Here is a 15,661-nt window from a genome sequence, read left to right as displayed (position 1 = left end):
TGGACCGACTCAATTTTGTCGCTAAGTTCGCTTGAAAGATTCGAATGCCAAACCGGATATGCATATTCCAATAGCGGCCTGATAAATGATAAATAAACATGGAGGCAATGCATCTTAGGACAATTAAATTTGTTTCAAAGTTTTAACATAGATAATGACACATTTGCTTGTTTAACAATATTTGAAACATGCATGTCCCACTTAAGGTTATTTGAAATTGTGACACTATTGAGTCACAATTTCAAGTCACAGCCGAAATGCATGTTTCACTTGCATTTCGGCTGGGGTAGGGTCAAGGGAATGGGGAGTGGATTTCAAGAAATTTATCGTCATTATATTTGATTTAGTGGAATTTACTTTCATATTTAGGTTCTTAGCTTCATCCGAAATATGGGTTACGATATCGAGGGGGTCACTTTTAATATTCCTGTCACATACTTCAAGGATTGACAAGTCATCCACGCATTTCCACCTTTGGGGGAAATCCTTACCGATATCGTTAATCATAACTAGAAATTAAATATTTATTAATAACTAGAAATATTGACGTTTAGCATATTTAGCCTCAGGTATTCCTCTACATTTTCATATCTTTACTAAGCGATTCCAAAGCTGAGATTTGGTACGTTCTAAAACTAAAAAGTGTGGGTCATCAGCAAACACTCCCAGAGATTTCCTGGGTTTGTTTGTTTCTTCTCCATTTCCAACTTTTATTGTCAGACCAGAAATCACTTAATGACTTTCGTTCATATACATTGAGAACTAAAAAGGACCAAGGGGCAACCTATGAGGGACACCTATTGAATAGATTTGAGATATTTAGGAAAATAGTTGCCACTTTTAGCCTACCGTTCAAAACTTGTTGATCATAGACGATAAATGCTGGATTTTGTTTTCCATAAAATATCCTTTTCTAAAGACAAACCGACTTGAACTGCCTAATTTTTCCTAAATAATTTCTGAGACTACACTGGCTAAGCATGACAAAACGAAAATAAAATCGTAAAGAAGAGAAAACATGGATAATAAGAGCCAGTGAAAAGTAGATGAAAACTATGAAAATATTTCGGTCGAGACTTCCAATTAACCGTCTTCAGTGAAGAATAAGACAATAAAAATACAAATAAAAGTCCACATGACAATACAAAAAGACAAAAAGTCTTTTGTGGACTTTTATCTGTATTTTTTATTGTTTTATTCTGCACGGAAGACGGTTAAGCGTTGGTCTCAACTGAAATATTTGCATAGTTTTCTTCCATTTTTCACTGGCTGTTATTATCTTCGTTTTCTGTTCTTAACGATTTTTTTTTCGTTTTGTCTTATTTTTCCTCTCAAGAAACCCAGTATTTCGTTTAGAAAAGATTAAAATACTTAAGACAGAATAGGAAGCATCGACATAATTCTTGCATAATTGAGAACTTCTTGGTCAGCCTCTCTATGTAACAGTACCGCTCTAGTATGCTTTAAATAACCAGGAAATTCGTCTGATTTGAGACAACTGTTCTCCAAAGCAGAGTAATGGTGAAATATTATGTTGAATAGATTCTCTACTATTTTCAAAGAACACCTTAGATCCAGCTGCTCCAATCCAAATAACTCTCACGACTTTAATACTCTCTTACTCAATAGTTTTACGAAGAAAAAGACTCGGAGACTCAAAATACCAAAAAAACTGCTAATAAAAAACCGTCTTCCGGCCATTTTTTAACTGAAGATTTTTTTTTCAGTTTTAAAGGCATGCTGAGTCTTTCTATCAACAATCTTATTTGCTTCCCCCTAATTTCTGGTTAAACTACATTCTTCTCACCACTAAGTGACCCAAAAGTCTCCCATATCTTAGCAGAGTTTCCCTGACTTTCTTGAAATGCATTTTTAAGTATTTGTGTTTAGCTTTCCGTAAAATATTGTTTATATTAATTTATTATTTCTGTTAGGTTGCACTGTCAACATCTCTATCGCTCGCCATATACATTTGATTTCTTTTATTTGCAGGATTTATAAGGCTTTCCGTTTTTCACGGCTTCCTTGGAATATCTTTCTTATTTTTTTTTTTGACAGAAGCTACCTTCACACACTTTTCTTCATGCAGGGAAACTATTCTTATGTACTAATGATCCATTTGCTTTGCATAGGAAGGATGCTCATCTAAGGACACCTAGATTGCTTGTTTTTTTAAATACACTCTTAGATTGGACCAATAATGCGTGGTCAAAACATGTTCTAACACTTAGGGACTCGCTATATCAAGTATAAGTCATCTGAAACTGGCATGTAATCGTTACAATGCAGGGATTAAATCATATAATTTATAAGAACACGTCGATTATGGTACTTACCTCAACAAATCATATTCCTGAGGAAAAAGTAGAACCAAAAGCAGAAAAGATGGGAACATGTGGGCCTATTAACAACAACCAAATAAAGACTACACTACATATGCTGTATATCCTGTACCATGCTCTCAAACATCATCTTACATTAACTTGATAGATTTTCCCCTACCTTTACCTTTAGGTCTAGCGTAACGTAAGCAACCAATCTGTCGTGTCTACGTTGACCCCTATTTATTTGAAGAATTTAGCGGTGTATCAGTCAGCCCTTACATTGAAATTTCCTTGTTATTTCAAACTAACTCAGTAAACGATAAACATGAGATATTCAGTCCCTACTCTTAAAATGGAAAAAAAAAATTATTTGAAGAATTTAGCGGTGTATCAGTCAGCCCTTACGTTGAAATTTCCTTGTTATTTCAAACTAACTCAGTAAACGATAAACATGAGCTATTCATTACCTACTCTTAAAATTGAAAAAAAAAAATTATTTTAAGAATTTAGCGGTGTCTAAGTCAGCCCTTACATTGAAATTTCCTTGTTATTTAAAACTAACTCAGTAAACGATAAACATGAGCTATTCAGTCCCTACTCTTAAAATGGAAAAAAAAATTATTTGAAGAATTTAGCGGTGTATCACTCAGCCCTTACATTGAAATTTCCTTGTTATTTCAAACTAACTCAGTAAACGATAAACATGAGCTATTCAGTCCCTACTCTTAAAATGGAAAAAAAAAATTATTTGAAGAATTTAGCGGTTTCTCAGTCAGCACTTACATTGAAATTTCCTTTTTATTTAAAACTAACTAATTAAACGAGAAAACTTATATAGTAATTCCAAAATAATAAAATGGAAAAAAAAAAATTATTTGAAGAATTTAGCGGTGTCTCAGTCAGCCCTTACATTGAAATTTCCTTGTTATTTAAAACTAACTCAGTAAACGATAAACATGAGCTATTCAGTCCCTACTCTTAAAATGGAAAAAAAAAATATTTGAAGAATTTAGCGGTGTCTCAGTCAGCCCTTACATTGAAATTTCCTTGTTATTTCAAACTAACTCAGTAAACGATAAACATGAGCTATTCAGTCCCTACTCTTAAAATGGAAAAAAAAAAATTATTTGAAGAATTTAGTGGTGTCTCAGTCAGCCCTTACATTGAAATTTCCTTGTTATTTCAAACTAACTCAGTAAACGATAAACATGAGCTATTCAGTCCCTACTCTTAAAATGGAAAAAAAAATTATTTGAAGAATTTAGCGGTGTCTCAGTCAGCCCTTACATTGAAATTTCCTTGTTATTTCAAACTAACTCAGTAAACGATAAACATGAGCTATTCAGTCCCTAATCATAAAATGGAAAAAAAAAAATTATTTGAAGAATTTAGAGGTGTCTCATTCAGACATTACATTGAAATTTCCTTGTTATTTCAAACTAACTCAGTAAACGATAAACATGAGCTATTCAGTCCCTACTCTTAAAATGGAAAAAAAAAAATTATTTGAATAATTTAGCGGTGTCTCAGTCAGCCCTTACATTGAAATTTCCTTGTTATTTAAAACTAACTCAGTAAACGATAAACATGAGCTATTCAGTCCCTACTCTTAAAATGAAAAAAAAAATTATTTGAAGAATTTAGCGGTGTATCACTCAGCCCTTACATTGAAATTTCCTTGTTATTTCAAACTAACTCACTAAACGATAAACATGAGCTATTCAGTCCCTACTCTTAAAATGGAAAAAAAAAAATTATTTGAAGAATTTAGCGGTGTCTCAGTCAGCCCTTACATTGAAATTTCCTTGTTATTTCAAACTAACTCAGTAAACGATAAACATGAGCTATTCAGTCCCTACTCTTAAAATGGAAAAAAAAATTATTTGAAGAATTTAGCGGTGTCTCAGTCAGCCCTTACATTGAAATTTCCTTGTTATTTCAAACTAACTCAGTAAACGATAAACATGAGCTATTCAGTCCCTACTCTTAAAATGTAAAAAAAAAATTATTTGAAGAATTTAGCGGTGTCTCAGTCAGCCCTTACATTGAAATTTCCTTGTTATTTCAAACTAACTCAGTAAACTATAAACATGAGCTATTCAGTCCCTACTCTTAAAATGGAAAAAAAAAATTATTTGAAGAATTTAGCGGTGTCTCAGTCAGCCCTTACATTGAAATTTCCTTGTTATTTCAAACTAACTCAGTAAACGATAAACATGAGCTATTCAGTCCCTACTCTTAAAATGGAAAAAAAAATTATTTGAAGAATTTAGCGGTGTCTCAGTCAGCCCTTACATTGAAATTTCCTTGTTATTTCAAACTAACTCAGTAAACGATAAACATGAGCTATTCAGTCCCTACTCTTAAAATGGAAAAAAAAAAATTATTTGAAGAATTTAGCGGTGTCTCAGTCAGCCCTTACATTGAAATTTCCTTGTTATTTCAAACTAACTCAGTAAACGATAAACATGAGCTATTCAGTCCCTACTCTTAAAATGGAAAAAAAAATTATTTGAAGAATTTAGCGGTGTCTCAGTCAGCCCTTACATTGAAATTTCCTTGTTATTTCAAACTAACTCAGTAAACGATAAACATTAGCTATTCAGTCCCTACTCTTAAAATTGAAAAAAAAAAATTATTTGAAGAATTTTGCTGTTTATCAGTCAGACCTTTAATTGAATTTTACTTTTCATTAAAAAATAACAAAGTAAAAGATAATACTTCTATAGTAAGTACATAATATATAATTTGTAATTAAAAAAAAAGGATACGTAGTAATAGGTGTAAAATTCAGCCCGAAAATTTAAATATCATTGTTATTTAAAAATAACTCAGTAAACGAAAAAAAAGAGATCTTCAGTCACTAGTCTTAAAATGGAAAAAAAAAAATTATTTGAAGAATTTAGCGGTGTCTCAGTCAGCCCTTACATTGAAATTTCCTTGTTATTTCAAACTAACTCAGTAAACGATAAACAGGAGCTATTCAGTCCCTACTCTTAAAATGGAAAAAAAAAAATTATTTGTAGTATTTAGAGGTGTCTCAGTCAGCCCTTACATTGAAATTTCCTTGTTATTTCAAACTAACTCAGTAAACGATAAACATGAGCTATTCAGTCCCTACTCTTAAAATGGAAAAAAAAATTATTTGAAGAATTTAGCGGTGTATCAGTCAGCCCTTACATTGAAATTTCCTTGTTATTTCAAACTAACTCATTAAACGATAAACATGACCTATTCAGTCCCTACTCTTAAAATTGAAAAAAAAAAATTATTTGAAGAATTTAGCGGTGTATCAGTCAGCCCTTACGTTGAAATTTCCTTGTCATTTCAAACTAACTCAGTAAACGATAAACATGAGCTATTCAGTCCCTACTCTTAAAATGGAAAAAAAAAAATTATTTGAAGAATTTAGCGGTGTATCAGTCAGCCCTTACATTGAAATTTCCTTGTTATTTCAAACTAACTCAGTAAACGATAAACATGAGCTATTCAGTCCCTACTCTTAAAATGGAAAAAAAAATTATTTGAAGAATTTAGCGGTGTCTCAGTCAGCCCTTACATTGAAATTTCCTTGTTATTTCAAACTAACTCAGTAAACGATAAACATGAGCTATTCAGTCCCTACTCTTAAAATGGAAAAAAAAATTATTTGAAGAATTTAGCGGTGTCTCAGTCAGCCCTTACATTGAAATTTCCTTGTTATTTCAAACTAACTCAGTAAACGATAAACATGAGCTATTCAGTCCCTACTCTTAAAATGGAAAAAAAAATTATTTGAAGAATTTAGCGGTGTCTCAGTCAGCCCTTACATTGAAATTTCCTTGTTATTTCAAACTAACTCAGTAAACGATAAACATGAGCTATTCAGTCCCTACTCTTAAAATGGAAAAAAAAATTATTTGAAGAATTTAGCGGTGTCTCAGTCAGCCCTTACATTGAAATTTCCTTGTTATTTCAAACTAACTCAGTAAACGATAAACATGAGCTATTCAGTCCCTACTCTTAAAATGGAAAAAAAAATTATTTGAAGAATTTAGCGGTGTCTCAGTCAGCCCTTACATTGAAATTTCCTTGTTATTTCAAACTAACTCAGTAAACGATAAACATGAGCTATTCAGTCCCTACTCTTAAAATGGAAAAAAAAATTATTTGAAGAATTTAGCGGTGTCTCAGTCAGCCCTTACATTGAAATTTCCTTGTTATTTCAAACTAACTCAGTAAACGATAAACATGAGCTATTCAGTCCCTACTCTTAAAATGGAAAAAAAAAATTATTTGAAGAATTTAGCGGTGTATCAGTCAGCCCTTACGTTGAAATTTCCTTGTCATTTCAAACTAACTCAGTAAACGATAAACATGAGCTATTCAGTCCCTACTCTTAAAATGGAAAAAAAATTATTTGAAGAATTTAGCGGTGTCTCAGTCAGCCCTTACATTGAAATTTCCTTGTTATTTCAAACTAACTCAGTAAACGATAAACATGAGCTATTCAGTCCCTACTCTTAAAATGGAAAAAAAAATTATTTGAAGAATTTAGCGGTGTATCAGTCAGCCCTTACATTGAAATTTCCTTGTTATTTCAAACTAACTCAGTAAACGATAAACATGAGCTATTCAGTCCCTACTCTTAAAATGGAAAAAAAAAATTATTTGAAGAATTTAGCGGTGTCTCAGTCAGCCCTTACATTGAAATTTCCTTGTTATTTCAAACTAACTCAGTAAACGATAAACATGAGCTATTCAGTCCCTACTCTTAAAATGGAAAAAAAAATTATTTGAAGAATTTAGCGGTGTCTCAGTCAGCCCTTACATTGAAATTTCCTTGTTATTTCAAACTAACTCAGTAAACGATAAACATGAGCTATTCAGTCCCTACTCTTAAAATGGAAAAAAAAATTATTTGAAGAATTTAGCGGTGTCTCAGTCAGCCCTTACATTGAAATTTCCTTGTTATTTCAAACTAACTCAGTAAACTATAAACATGAGCTATTCAGTCCCTACTCTTAAAATGGAAAAAAAAAATTATTTGAAGAATTTAGTGGTGTCTCAGTCAGCCCTTACATTGAAATTTCCTTGTTATTTCAAACTAACTCAGTAAACGATAAACATGAGCTATTCAGTCCCTACTCTTAAAATGGAAAAAAAAATTATTTGAAGAATTTAGCGGTGTCTCAGTCAGCCCTTACATTGAAATTTCCTTGTTATTTCAAACTAACTCAGTAAACGATAAACATGAGCTATTCAGTCCCTACTCTTAAAATGGAAAAAAAAATTATTTGAAGAATTTAGCGGTGTATCAGTCAGCCCTTACATTGAAATTTCCTTGTCATTTCAAACTAACTCAGTAAACGATAAACATGAGCTATTCAGTCCCTACTCTTAAAATTTAAAAAAAAAATTATTTGAAGAATTTAGCGGTGTCTCAGTCAGCCCTTACATTGAAATTTCCTTGTTATTTCAAACTAACTCAGTAAACGATAAACATGAGCTATTCAGTCCCTACTCTTAAAATGGAAAAAAAAATTATTTGAAGAATTTAGCGGTGTATCACTCAGCCCTTACATTGAAATTTCCTTGTTATTTCAAACTAACTCAGTAAACGATAAACATGAGCTATTCAGTCCCTACTCTTAAAATGGAAAAAAAAAAATTATTTGAAGAATTTAGCGGTGTCTCAGTCAGCCCTTACATTGAAATTTCCTTGTCATTTCAAACTAACTCAGTAAACTATAAACATTAGCTATTCAGTCCATACTCTTAAAATGTAAAAAAAAAAATATTTTAAGAATTTAGCGGTGTATCAGTCAGCCCTTACATTGAAATTTCCTTGTCATTTCAAACTAACTCAGTAAACGATAAACATGAGCTATTCAGTCCCTACTCTTAAAATGGAAAAAAAAAAATATTTGAAGAATTTAGCGGTGTATCAGTCAGCCCTTACATTGAAATTTCCTTGTCATTTCAAACTAACTCAGTAAACGATAAACATGAGCTATTCAGTCCCTACTCTTAAAATTGAAAAAAAAAATTATTTGAAGAATTTAGCGGTGTCTAAGTCAGCCCTTACATTGAAATTTCCTTGTTATTTCAAACTAACTCAGTAAACGATAAACATGAGCTATTCAGTCCCTACTCTTAAAATGGAAAAAAAAATTATTTGAAGAATTTAGCGGTGTCTCAGTCAGCCCTTACATTGAAATTTCCTTGTTATTTCAAACTAACTCAGTAAACGATAAACATGAGCTATTCAGTCCCTACTCTTAAAATGGAAAAAAAAATTATTTGAAGAATTTAGCGGTGTATCAGTCAGCCCTTACGTTGAAATTTCCTTGTCATTTCAAACTAACTCAGTAAACGATAAAAATGAGCTATTCAGTCCCTACTCTTAAAATGGAAAAAAAAATTATTTGAAGAATTTAGCGGTGTCTCAGTCAGCCCTTACATTGAAATTTCCTTGTTATTTCAAACTAACTCAGTAAACGATAAACATGAGCTATTCAGTCCCTACTCTTAAAATGGAAAAAAAAATTATTTGAAGAATTTAGCGGTGTATCAGTCAGCCCTTACATTGAAATTTCCTTGTTATTTCAAACTAACTCATTAAACGATAAACATGAGCTATTCAGTCCCTTCTCTTAAAATTGAAAAAAAAAATTATTTGAAGAATTTAGCGTTGTATAAGTCAGCCCTTACGTTGAAATTTCCTTGTTATTTAAAAATAACTCAGTAAACGATAAACATGAGCTATTCAGTCCCTACTCTTAAAATGGAAAAAAAAAATTATTTTAAGAATTTAGTGGTGTATCAGTCAGCCCTTACATTGAAATTTCCTTGTTATTTCAAACTAACTCAGTAAACGATAAACATGAGCTATTCAGTCCCTACTCTTAAAATGGAAAAAAAAATTATTTGAAGAATTTAGCGGTGTATCACTCAGCCCTTACATTGAAATTTCCTTGTTATTTCAAACTAACTCAGTAAACGATAAACATGAGCTATTCAGTCCCTACTCTTAAAATGGAAAAAAAAAATTATTTGAAGAATTTAGCGGTGTATCAGTCAGCCCTTACATTGAAATTTCCATGTTATTTCAAATTAACTCAGTAAACGATAAACATGAGCTATTCAGTCCCTACTCTTAAAATGGAAAAAAACATTATTTGAAGAATTTAGCGGTGTATCAGTCAGCCCTTACATTGAAATTTCCTTGTTATTTCAAACTAACTCAGTAAACGATAAACATGAGCTATTCAGTCCCTACTCTTAAAATTGAAAAAAAAAATTATTTGAAGAATTTAGCGGTGTATCAGTCAGCCCTTACATTGAAATTTCCTTGTTATTTCAAATTAAATCAGTAAACGATAAACATGAGCTATTCAGTCCCTACTCTTAAAATGGAAAAAAAAATTATTTGAAGAATTTAGCGGTGTCTCAGTCAGCCCTTACATTGAAATTTCCTTGTTATTTCAAACTAACTCAGTAAACGATAAACATGAGCTATTCAGTCCCTACTCTTAAAATGGAAAAAAACATTATTTGAAGAATTTAGCTGTGTATCAGTCAGCCCTTACATTGAAATTTCCTTGTTATTTCAAACTAACTCAGTAAACGATAAACATGAGCTATTCAGTCCCTACTCTTAAAATGGAAAAAAAAATTATTTGAAGAATTTAGCGGTGTATCACTCAGCCCTTACATTGAAATTTACTTTTTATTTAAAACTAACACATTAAAAGATAAACATGAGATATTCAGTCCCTACTCTTAAATTGGAAAAAAAAAATTATTTGAAGAATTTAGCGGTGTATCAGTCAGCCCTTACATTGAAATTTCCATGTCATTTCAAATTAACTCAGTAAACGATAAACATGAGCTATTCAGTCCCTACTCTTAAAATGGAAAAAAAAATTATTTGAAGAATTTAGCGGTGTCTCAGTCAGCCCTTACATTGAAATTTCCTTGTTATTTCAAACTAACTCAGTAAACGATAAACATGAGCTATTCAGTCCCTACTCTTAAAATGAAAAAAAAAAATTATTTGAAGAATTTAGCGGTGTATCAGTCAGCCCTTACATTGAAATTTCCTTGTTATTTCAAACTAACTCAGTAAACGATAAACATGAGCTATTCAGTCCCTACTCTTAAAATGGAAAAAAAATTATTTGAAGAATTTAGCGGTGTATCACTCAGCCCTTACATTGAAATTTCCTTGTTATTTCAAACTAACTCAGTAAACGATAAACATGAGCTATTCAGTCCCTACTCTTAAAATGGAAAAAAAAAATTATTTGAAGAATTTAGCGGTGTATCAGTCAGCCCTTACGTTGAAATTTCCTTGTCATTTCAAACTAACTCAGTGAACGATAAACACGAGCTATTCAGTTCCTACTCTTAAAATGGAAAAAAAATGCAATTCACATTTACCTTGAATATCTTGCCCACCAATCAACTCGCTTGCAAATATATGCTTCGATGACTCAATCCTCTTAGCATTATAGTTGTCATCAAAATCATCTCTCAATACATTACCTAGTCTATAAAAATCGACAGGATTACTCTCAGGTGCTTTAATTCTCTCTCTGAGAATCATAATCAATTTTCAAAAACAAATTCCTGGGAGACCCGATTTCGATTCGAAACGATGAAATATCCATGGCCAAAAAAACTTCCCTTTTTCTCATCTTCACCCAAACACTCATATTCAGGTTCAAGAGATCCTCGGGCAAAACTGTTACTTGGTAACATCCCATTCTTCAATGTTCAGGTGTCGCCAATCTACGACAATTCGCAAGTCAGACATAAAAAAAAAATTACAGAATTAATTTTTCTCCCATTCTAATATCAAATAAAAATTACCAATAAAACAATTAATCTCACTGTGAAAATAAAAATAAGAAAAAAAACTGAAAAACTTCTATCTAAAGAATCAATTTTACTCCCTGTGATTTTTTTTCCTTTTCACACAGTTCCTTGAACATTTATTTAATCTGATTGATTGATTAATTATTTATTTTAATCACAATGGATCTACTGTCCAGTGTTCTTAGCTCCTCCATAACCACGTCTTAATCTCAGCAGCTTGGTTAGCTTGGATGACTCGTCTTGAAAAATTTTCTCCGGAGTTACATATTGGTGGCTTTTAACATATAAAATGGGCGGGATAGATTTAGTAACCCATGCTCCAAGTCCTAGTATATCACATGCTTGGTAACTTATATAGGAATTCGAACAACTTTTAACGATTTTCTTTCAGAGAATGCGGAACATCCGTGATATTCAAACGGAATGCCGTGAGTCTGGGAAGATTACGGTTAAACAAATTCCCGCGAAATATCTATGTTTCAGATGCCAGGTGAGGCGGTGATGCCTGGCGGAAAATGCCTGGGCCTTCTGCAAGCAAGCAATGCAGAACACCATTTGTTAAGTTTGATACAATTTTATCACGGAGTTTCTGAGCGTTTTTAACATCTCTCGCTTCATTTTCTTTGCTTTTGCCTTGATTTTAAAGAACTTTTTCGTCGAGTTTTCTTTCTGGTTGCACTCTTGCGACCTATAGCTTAAATATGGCAACTGCTGTAATCTAGTTCCAAGTCACAGTCTCTAAATTAGAAATGGTGTCCTACAAACCATGTAAGTTTGTGGTGTAGTCGCCATGAGTTCTCGAATTGAACCGTCATCGGTAACATTTCTGCCTAGCTATCATCCAAATTTTTTCAACGTAGCGCCTTTCAAGGCCGCATCATAACTTCAATATTTCTAGAAATTTCTTAGTCTGGTTCCACCTCTTTTGAGCGATTTTTCAAGTAATAATTGAAACTAAATAATAACTAAATTAATCAATAAGTAAAGAGATCTTCCAAAGCTGATTGCTTTATATACCCATTCAAAGGAACGTGTGGTATTTCACACTGCTAATTAATTCATGGCTTTGATTATTATTATTATTATGGATGGATTTAACAAACTGAGTCGATGGTCAGGTCACCGAGGTCCATTACTTCCACCCCCTCCCCCCATCAAAATTCGTATTAGTTGTGGTGGAGACTACTATTTGGTTCCCCCATCCTTACCTTGTATTTTGCCAGCTATCGAATATTAGCTTCCCTAGCTATGTCCTCCAGCTTACTAGTTTAAGAAATAGTTTCAACTCGTATGTAATCCCTTCTAGATATCCTTATGTAAGTCCCTTCTTGTTTCCCCGGTCCTCCTGCATTTTTAGCAATTTGAGGAATCAGCTTTTCTGTTCGGGTGAGATGATTCCAAAATTCCCAATACCTGTAAGAAATTCAATAACCATTGGTTTTTCAGACTTACTAGTTATAAAATATGTTTAAGCTACGGTTAACAGCTATATCTCAAAGACGCTCATTCAGTAGAAGATCCGTCAAACAATATCCATTATCCAATTCATCAGTCTTCTTTATTATGGTAATTCCACCTCAAATCTTGACGAAAGAAAACTAAACGCAAAAGAGGTCTGGCGTAAAACAAGTGTCATCGCTTGATAAAAATTTGACTCAAACAATTGGACAGAATTGATCAAAGGACATTCTGACATCCATCTTGCGCAAAAGGACGTATGGTCATGGAGGCTAGATGGTTGTGCATTATCCACCTACCGCCAATGGCGTATCTTTGAAAAAACCCGGGGGTGGGGGGGGGCGGGGCAAATTTGGAGCCAATTTTTCCGAATCGAGTGAAAATGAAAAATGAGTCATATATTACCATAAAGGCAAAGACATACTAAAGAAAACTGACCAGTTTCTCTGGATCCTTGAATTACGCATGCTTATCTTAATTTTGACAAGATTTTTTGCAGAAATTAAATTTCAGGTGGGGGGGGGCAAACTTAGGCCTGGAAGGGACAGTTACCCCCCTGCCCCAAAGCAAATTACGTTCCTGCCTACCACACCGTTGAGCCAGCATTAGGCTGAAAGAGGGAACAATAAAAGCACGTGGAAAAAATATTCCATCTTACCTGTCTAGTGAAATGCCACGTTGCATGAGGCAATGGAAAAGAACTGGCTAAGTAGTAACTCTGTCCATTTTGAGTCCGTAGGATATGACCCCTCTCTTCTCCCTCCTTTGCGCTTTTTCGTGACAGGGTATTTCTGCGCTCGTAAGTGGCAATATGTACGCGAGGGGGTTATTCCTAAAATTGTCCTCGCATGAAAAATTTGAGTTTATGGAGTTTACAAAGCATGATATGATGCATCAAACTCGACTGTAAAAAGAATCAGATGGGGTATTGTAATACCCCTTTATGTTTTTTCCTTTATGTACCTTTAGGTTAGGTGTAGCCTACATGTGATAACTTTGCAACATTTTTTTGTCGCAGAAATTTTGTTAAAATGACTTCTAATTTTATCTTCTTTAATTGCTTGTATTCATCAATGTTATTTTAGATCCCACCTGCACCTCCTAGACCAGATTTTGAAAGCTCCAGGGAAAAACTTCAAAAACTTGGAGAAGGTGAAGGGTCAATGTCGGCTGACGAATTTAAGAAAATGAAACAGGAATTAGAAGCGTAAGATATACTCGTTTATTGACTAGTGTCATCACTATTACAATAGCAATTATTTTCCAGGTACTATAGCCTAGAGAGGGACCCAAAGGATGCTTTCTTAAGAGGAGTAAGATACCTTGCCCACATACTTTTAAAAGGAGTAGTTACCTTGTGTTGTATTTTTTCGTTGAAATCTGATTTATTGTAGTAGACTTTAGGAACGAATTAATTATCCATTTAGGTAAAGTTGCTTTTGGGATATCTTGTATTGTAAAATTTCTTGGAATTTCGGACCTTCGGGTAGTGTTTTTTATCTTCTTTTTTTTTTTAATCCAAGTAAAAGTTACAGAATATAAGGTTAGTTTCTGATTGGTAATTTTTTGGTTGATACCTTTCTTTGCCTAATGTCAGCTTGGTTATAACTATACTCACGCTATATTGTTTTCTGAAGTTACATAACATTTTAAATTGCTTCAATATTAAGACAATTCAAATGACTGGCTCGAAGCCTTTTTTTGGCATGTCCACAAAAGGAATTTTAATCTTAACGGTCTTGAGCCCATTCCTTCGTGATTTCTTACTAGCTATGTGTCTGTCTTCTGTCCTAGCCCCAGAACCCTATGGGTTCAAGGTTGACCTTGGTCTATTTCGATAAATTAAATCCATGTAGTTTCTTTCAGTTTACCTTACTATTGCATCGTAAATGGATTCGAAGTTCTACAGATGCTTATAGTGCAAAAACCTTTGGGCGGAATGGAGACACGATTTTTTCCCCTTATCCTCTCCATCGGATACAAAATATGAAGCTTCCTTCCCTCCCACCCCCTGTCCTAAAACTCCTTGAAAGTTTCAATTTGGTCCCCCGAGCCTTTCCACAGATACGGCAAATACGCTATTTTGATGAGCCGGGGACGCGTCATATCTTATATTTTACTGTGAAAATGTATGATCTCCTGACTTCACTGCAAAAAAGCGCCCCAGGGCCAAAGATTTTTAGGGAGACCAGAGTGTTGAAAATGTTACCGTGGTAGACACCGAGATATTGAAGTTACAGATCGACACATGGTGCCCCTATCGGAAGGAGAGGTGAATTCGATATAATTGCAGTGATATTCTCGCTGCTGGAGGAAAGCAAACCTCGGAGGTGAATATCGCCTTAAGATAACTCATACTCTAATCCCGCAGTTTCTATTCCAGATACGCTTTGGAAACGATATTCATAAACATTTATCGAAAGACTCACGTTTAACTGGCGGCGTCATTGCACAACAGGTATTTGAGAACTGAGTTTAAATACTATTACTACTACTAACTCACTGCAGCACTCAGCTGCCTGAGGCCAACACAGCTACGTACACTTCTCCTCCTTCCTAATCTGTGCAAAGCCTCCCTCTTCACATTAACCCAAGAAGTTTCCATTTCCCTTAAACCTTTCCTTACGACATCCTCCCACTCCATCTGGTTACGACCTGCTTTTCGTTTGGCCTTAGACGGTTAGCTGACCAGGGCAATCGTTGGCAATCAGTCATCCTTCATCCACAGAATTTGTCCTAGCCATCTCATCCTTTCCCCCATTATAGCCCTAGAAAGGGGGATGGAACCACATTTTTTGTTCAGCTTACTGTTTAATGTGGCAAGGCAACTGGGTACCCAAAAGTTTAAATGAATAAGCTATACGAAAGTAAAGAAAAATTTATCCAAAAGCTTTTGATAAATACCTTTGTGGCTTTTAAAAGTGGCCTCATATTGTGACGTCATTTATTCCACCAGCATTGCCACTGACAGTTTGAGTGAAAAATAACTCATTCAGACAAAATTGCTCTACACTCCA

General features: G+C 33.7%; 1 protein-coding gene across 3 annotated transcripts in view; it reads left to right on the top strand.

Moving 5' to 3' along the window:
- Snx6 (sorting nexin 6) overlaps window positions 1–15,661 on the top strand; it is a 103,490-nt gene that overhangs the window by 39,752 nt on the left and 48,077 nt on the right. For all 3 annotated transcript variants that reach the window (XM_089093459.1, XM_089093458.1, XM_089093460.1), the window contains exon 5: window positions 13,730–13,851. In XM_089093459.1, coding sequence (XP_088949585.1) covers window positions 13,730–13,851 — 122 coding nt within the window. The remainder of the gene's footprint in view (window positions 1–13,729; window positions 13,852–15,661) is intronic.

Source organism: Artemia sp. Qi Xiang Cuo, chromosome 8 (genome assembly GCF_049724085.1).
Source record: "Artemia sp. Qi Xiang Cuo chromosome 8, ASM4972408v1, whole genome shotgun sequence".
Classification (NCBI taxonomy): Eukaryota; Metazoa; Arthropoda; class Branchiopoda; order Anostraca; family Artemiidae; genus Artemia; species Artemia sp. Qi Xiang Cuo.
The sequence above is the reverse complement of the archived record's forward strand: the minus strand, read 5'-3'. Positions and strand labels throughout refer to the sequence as shown.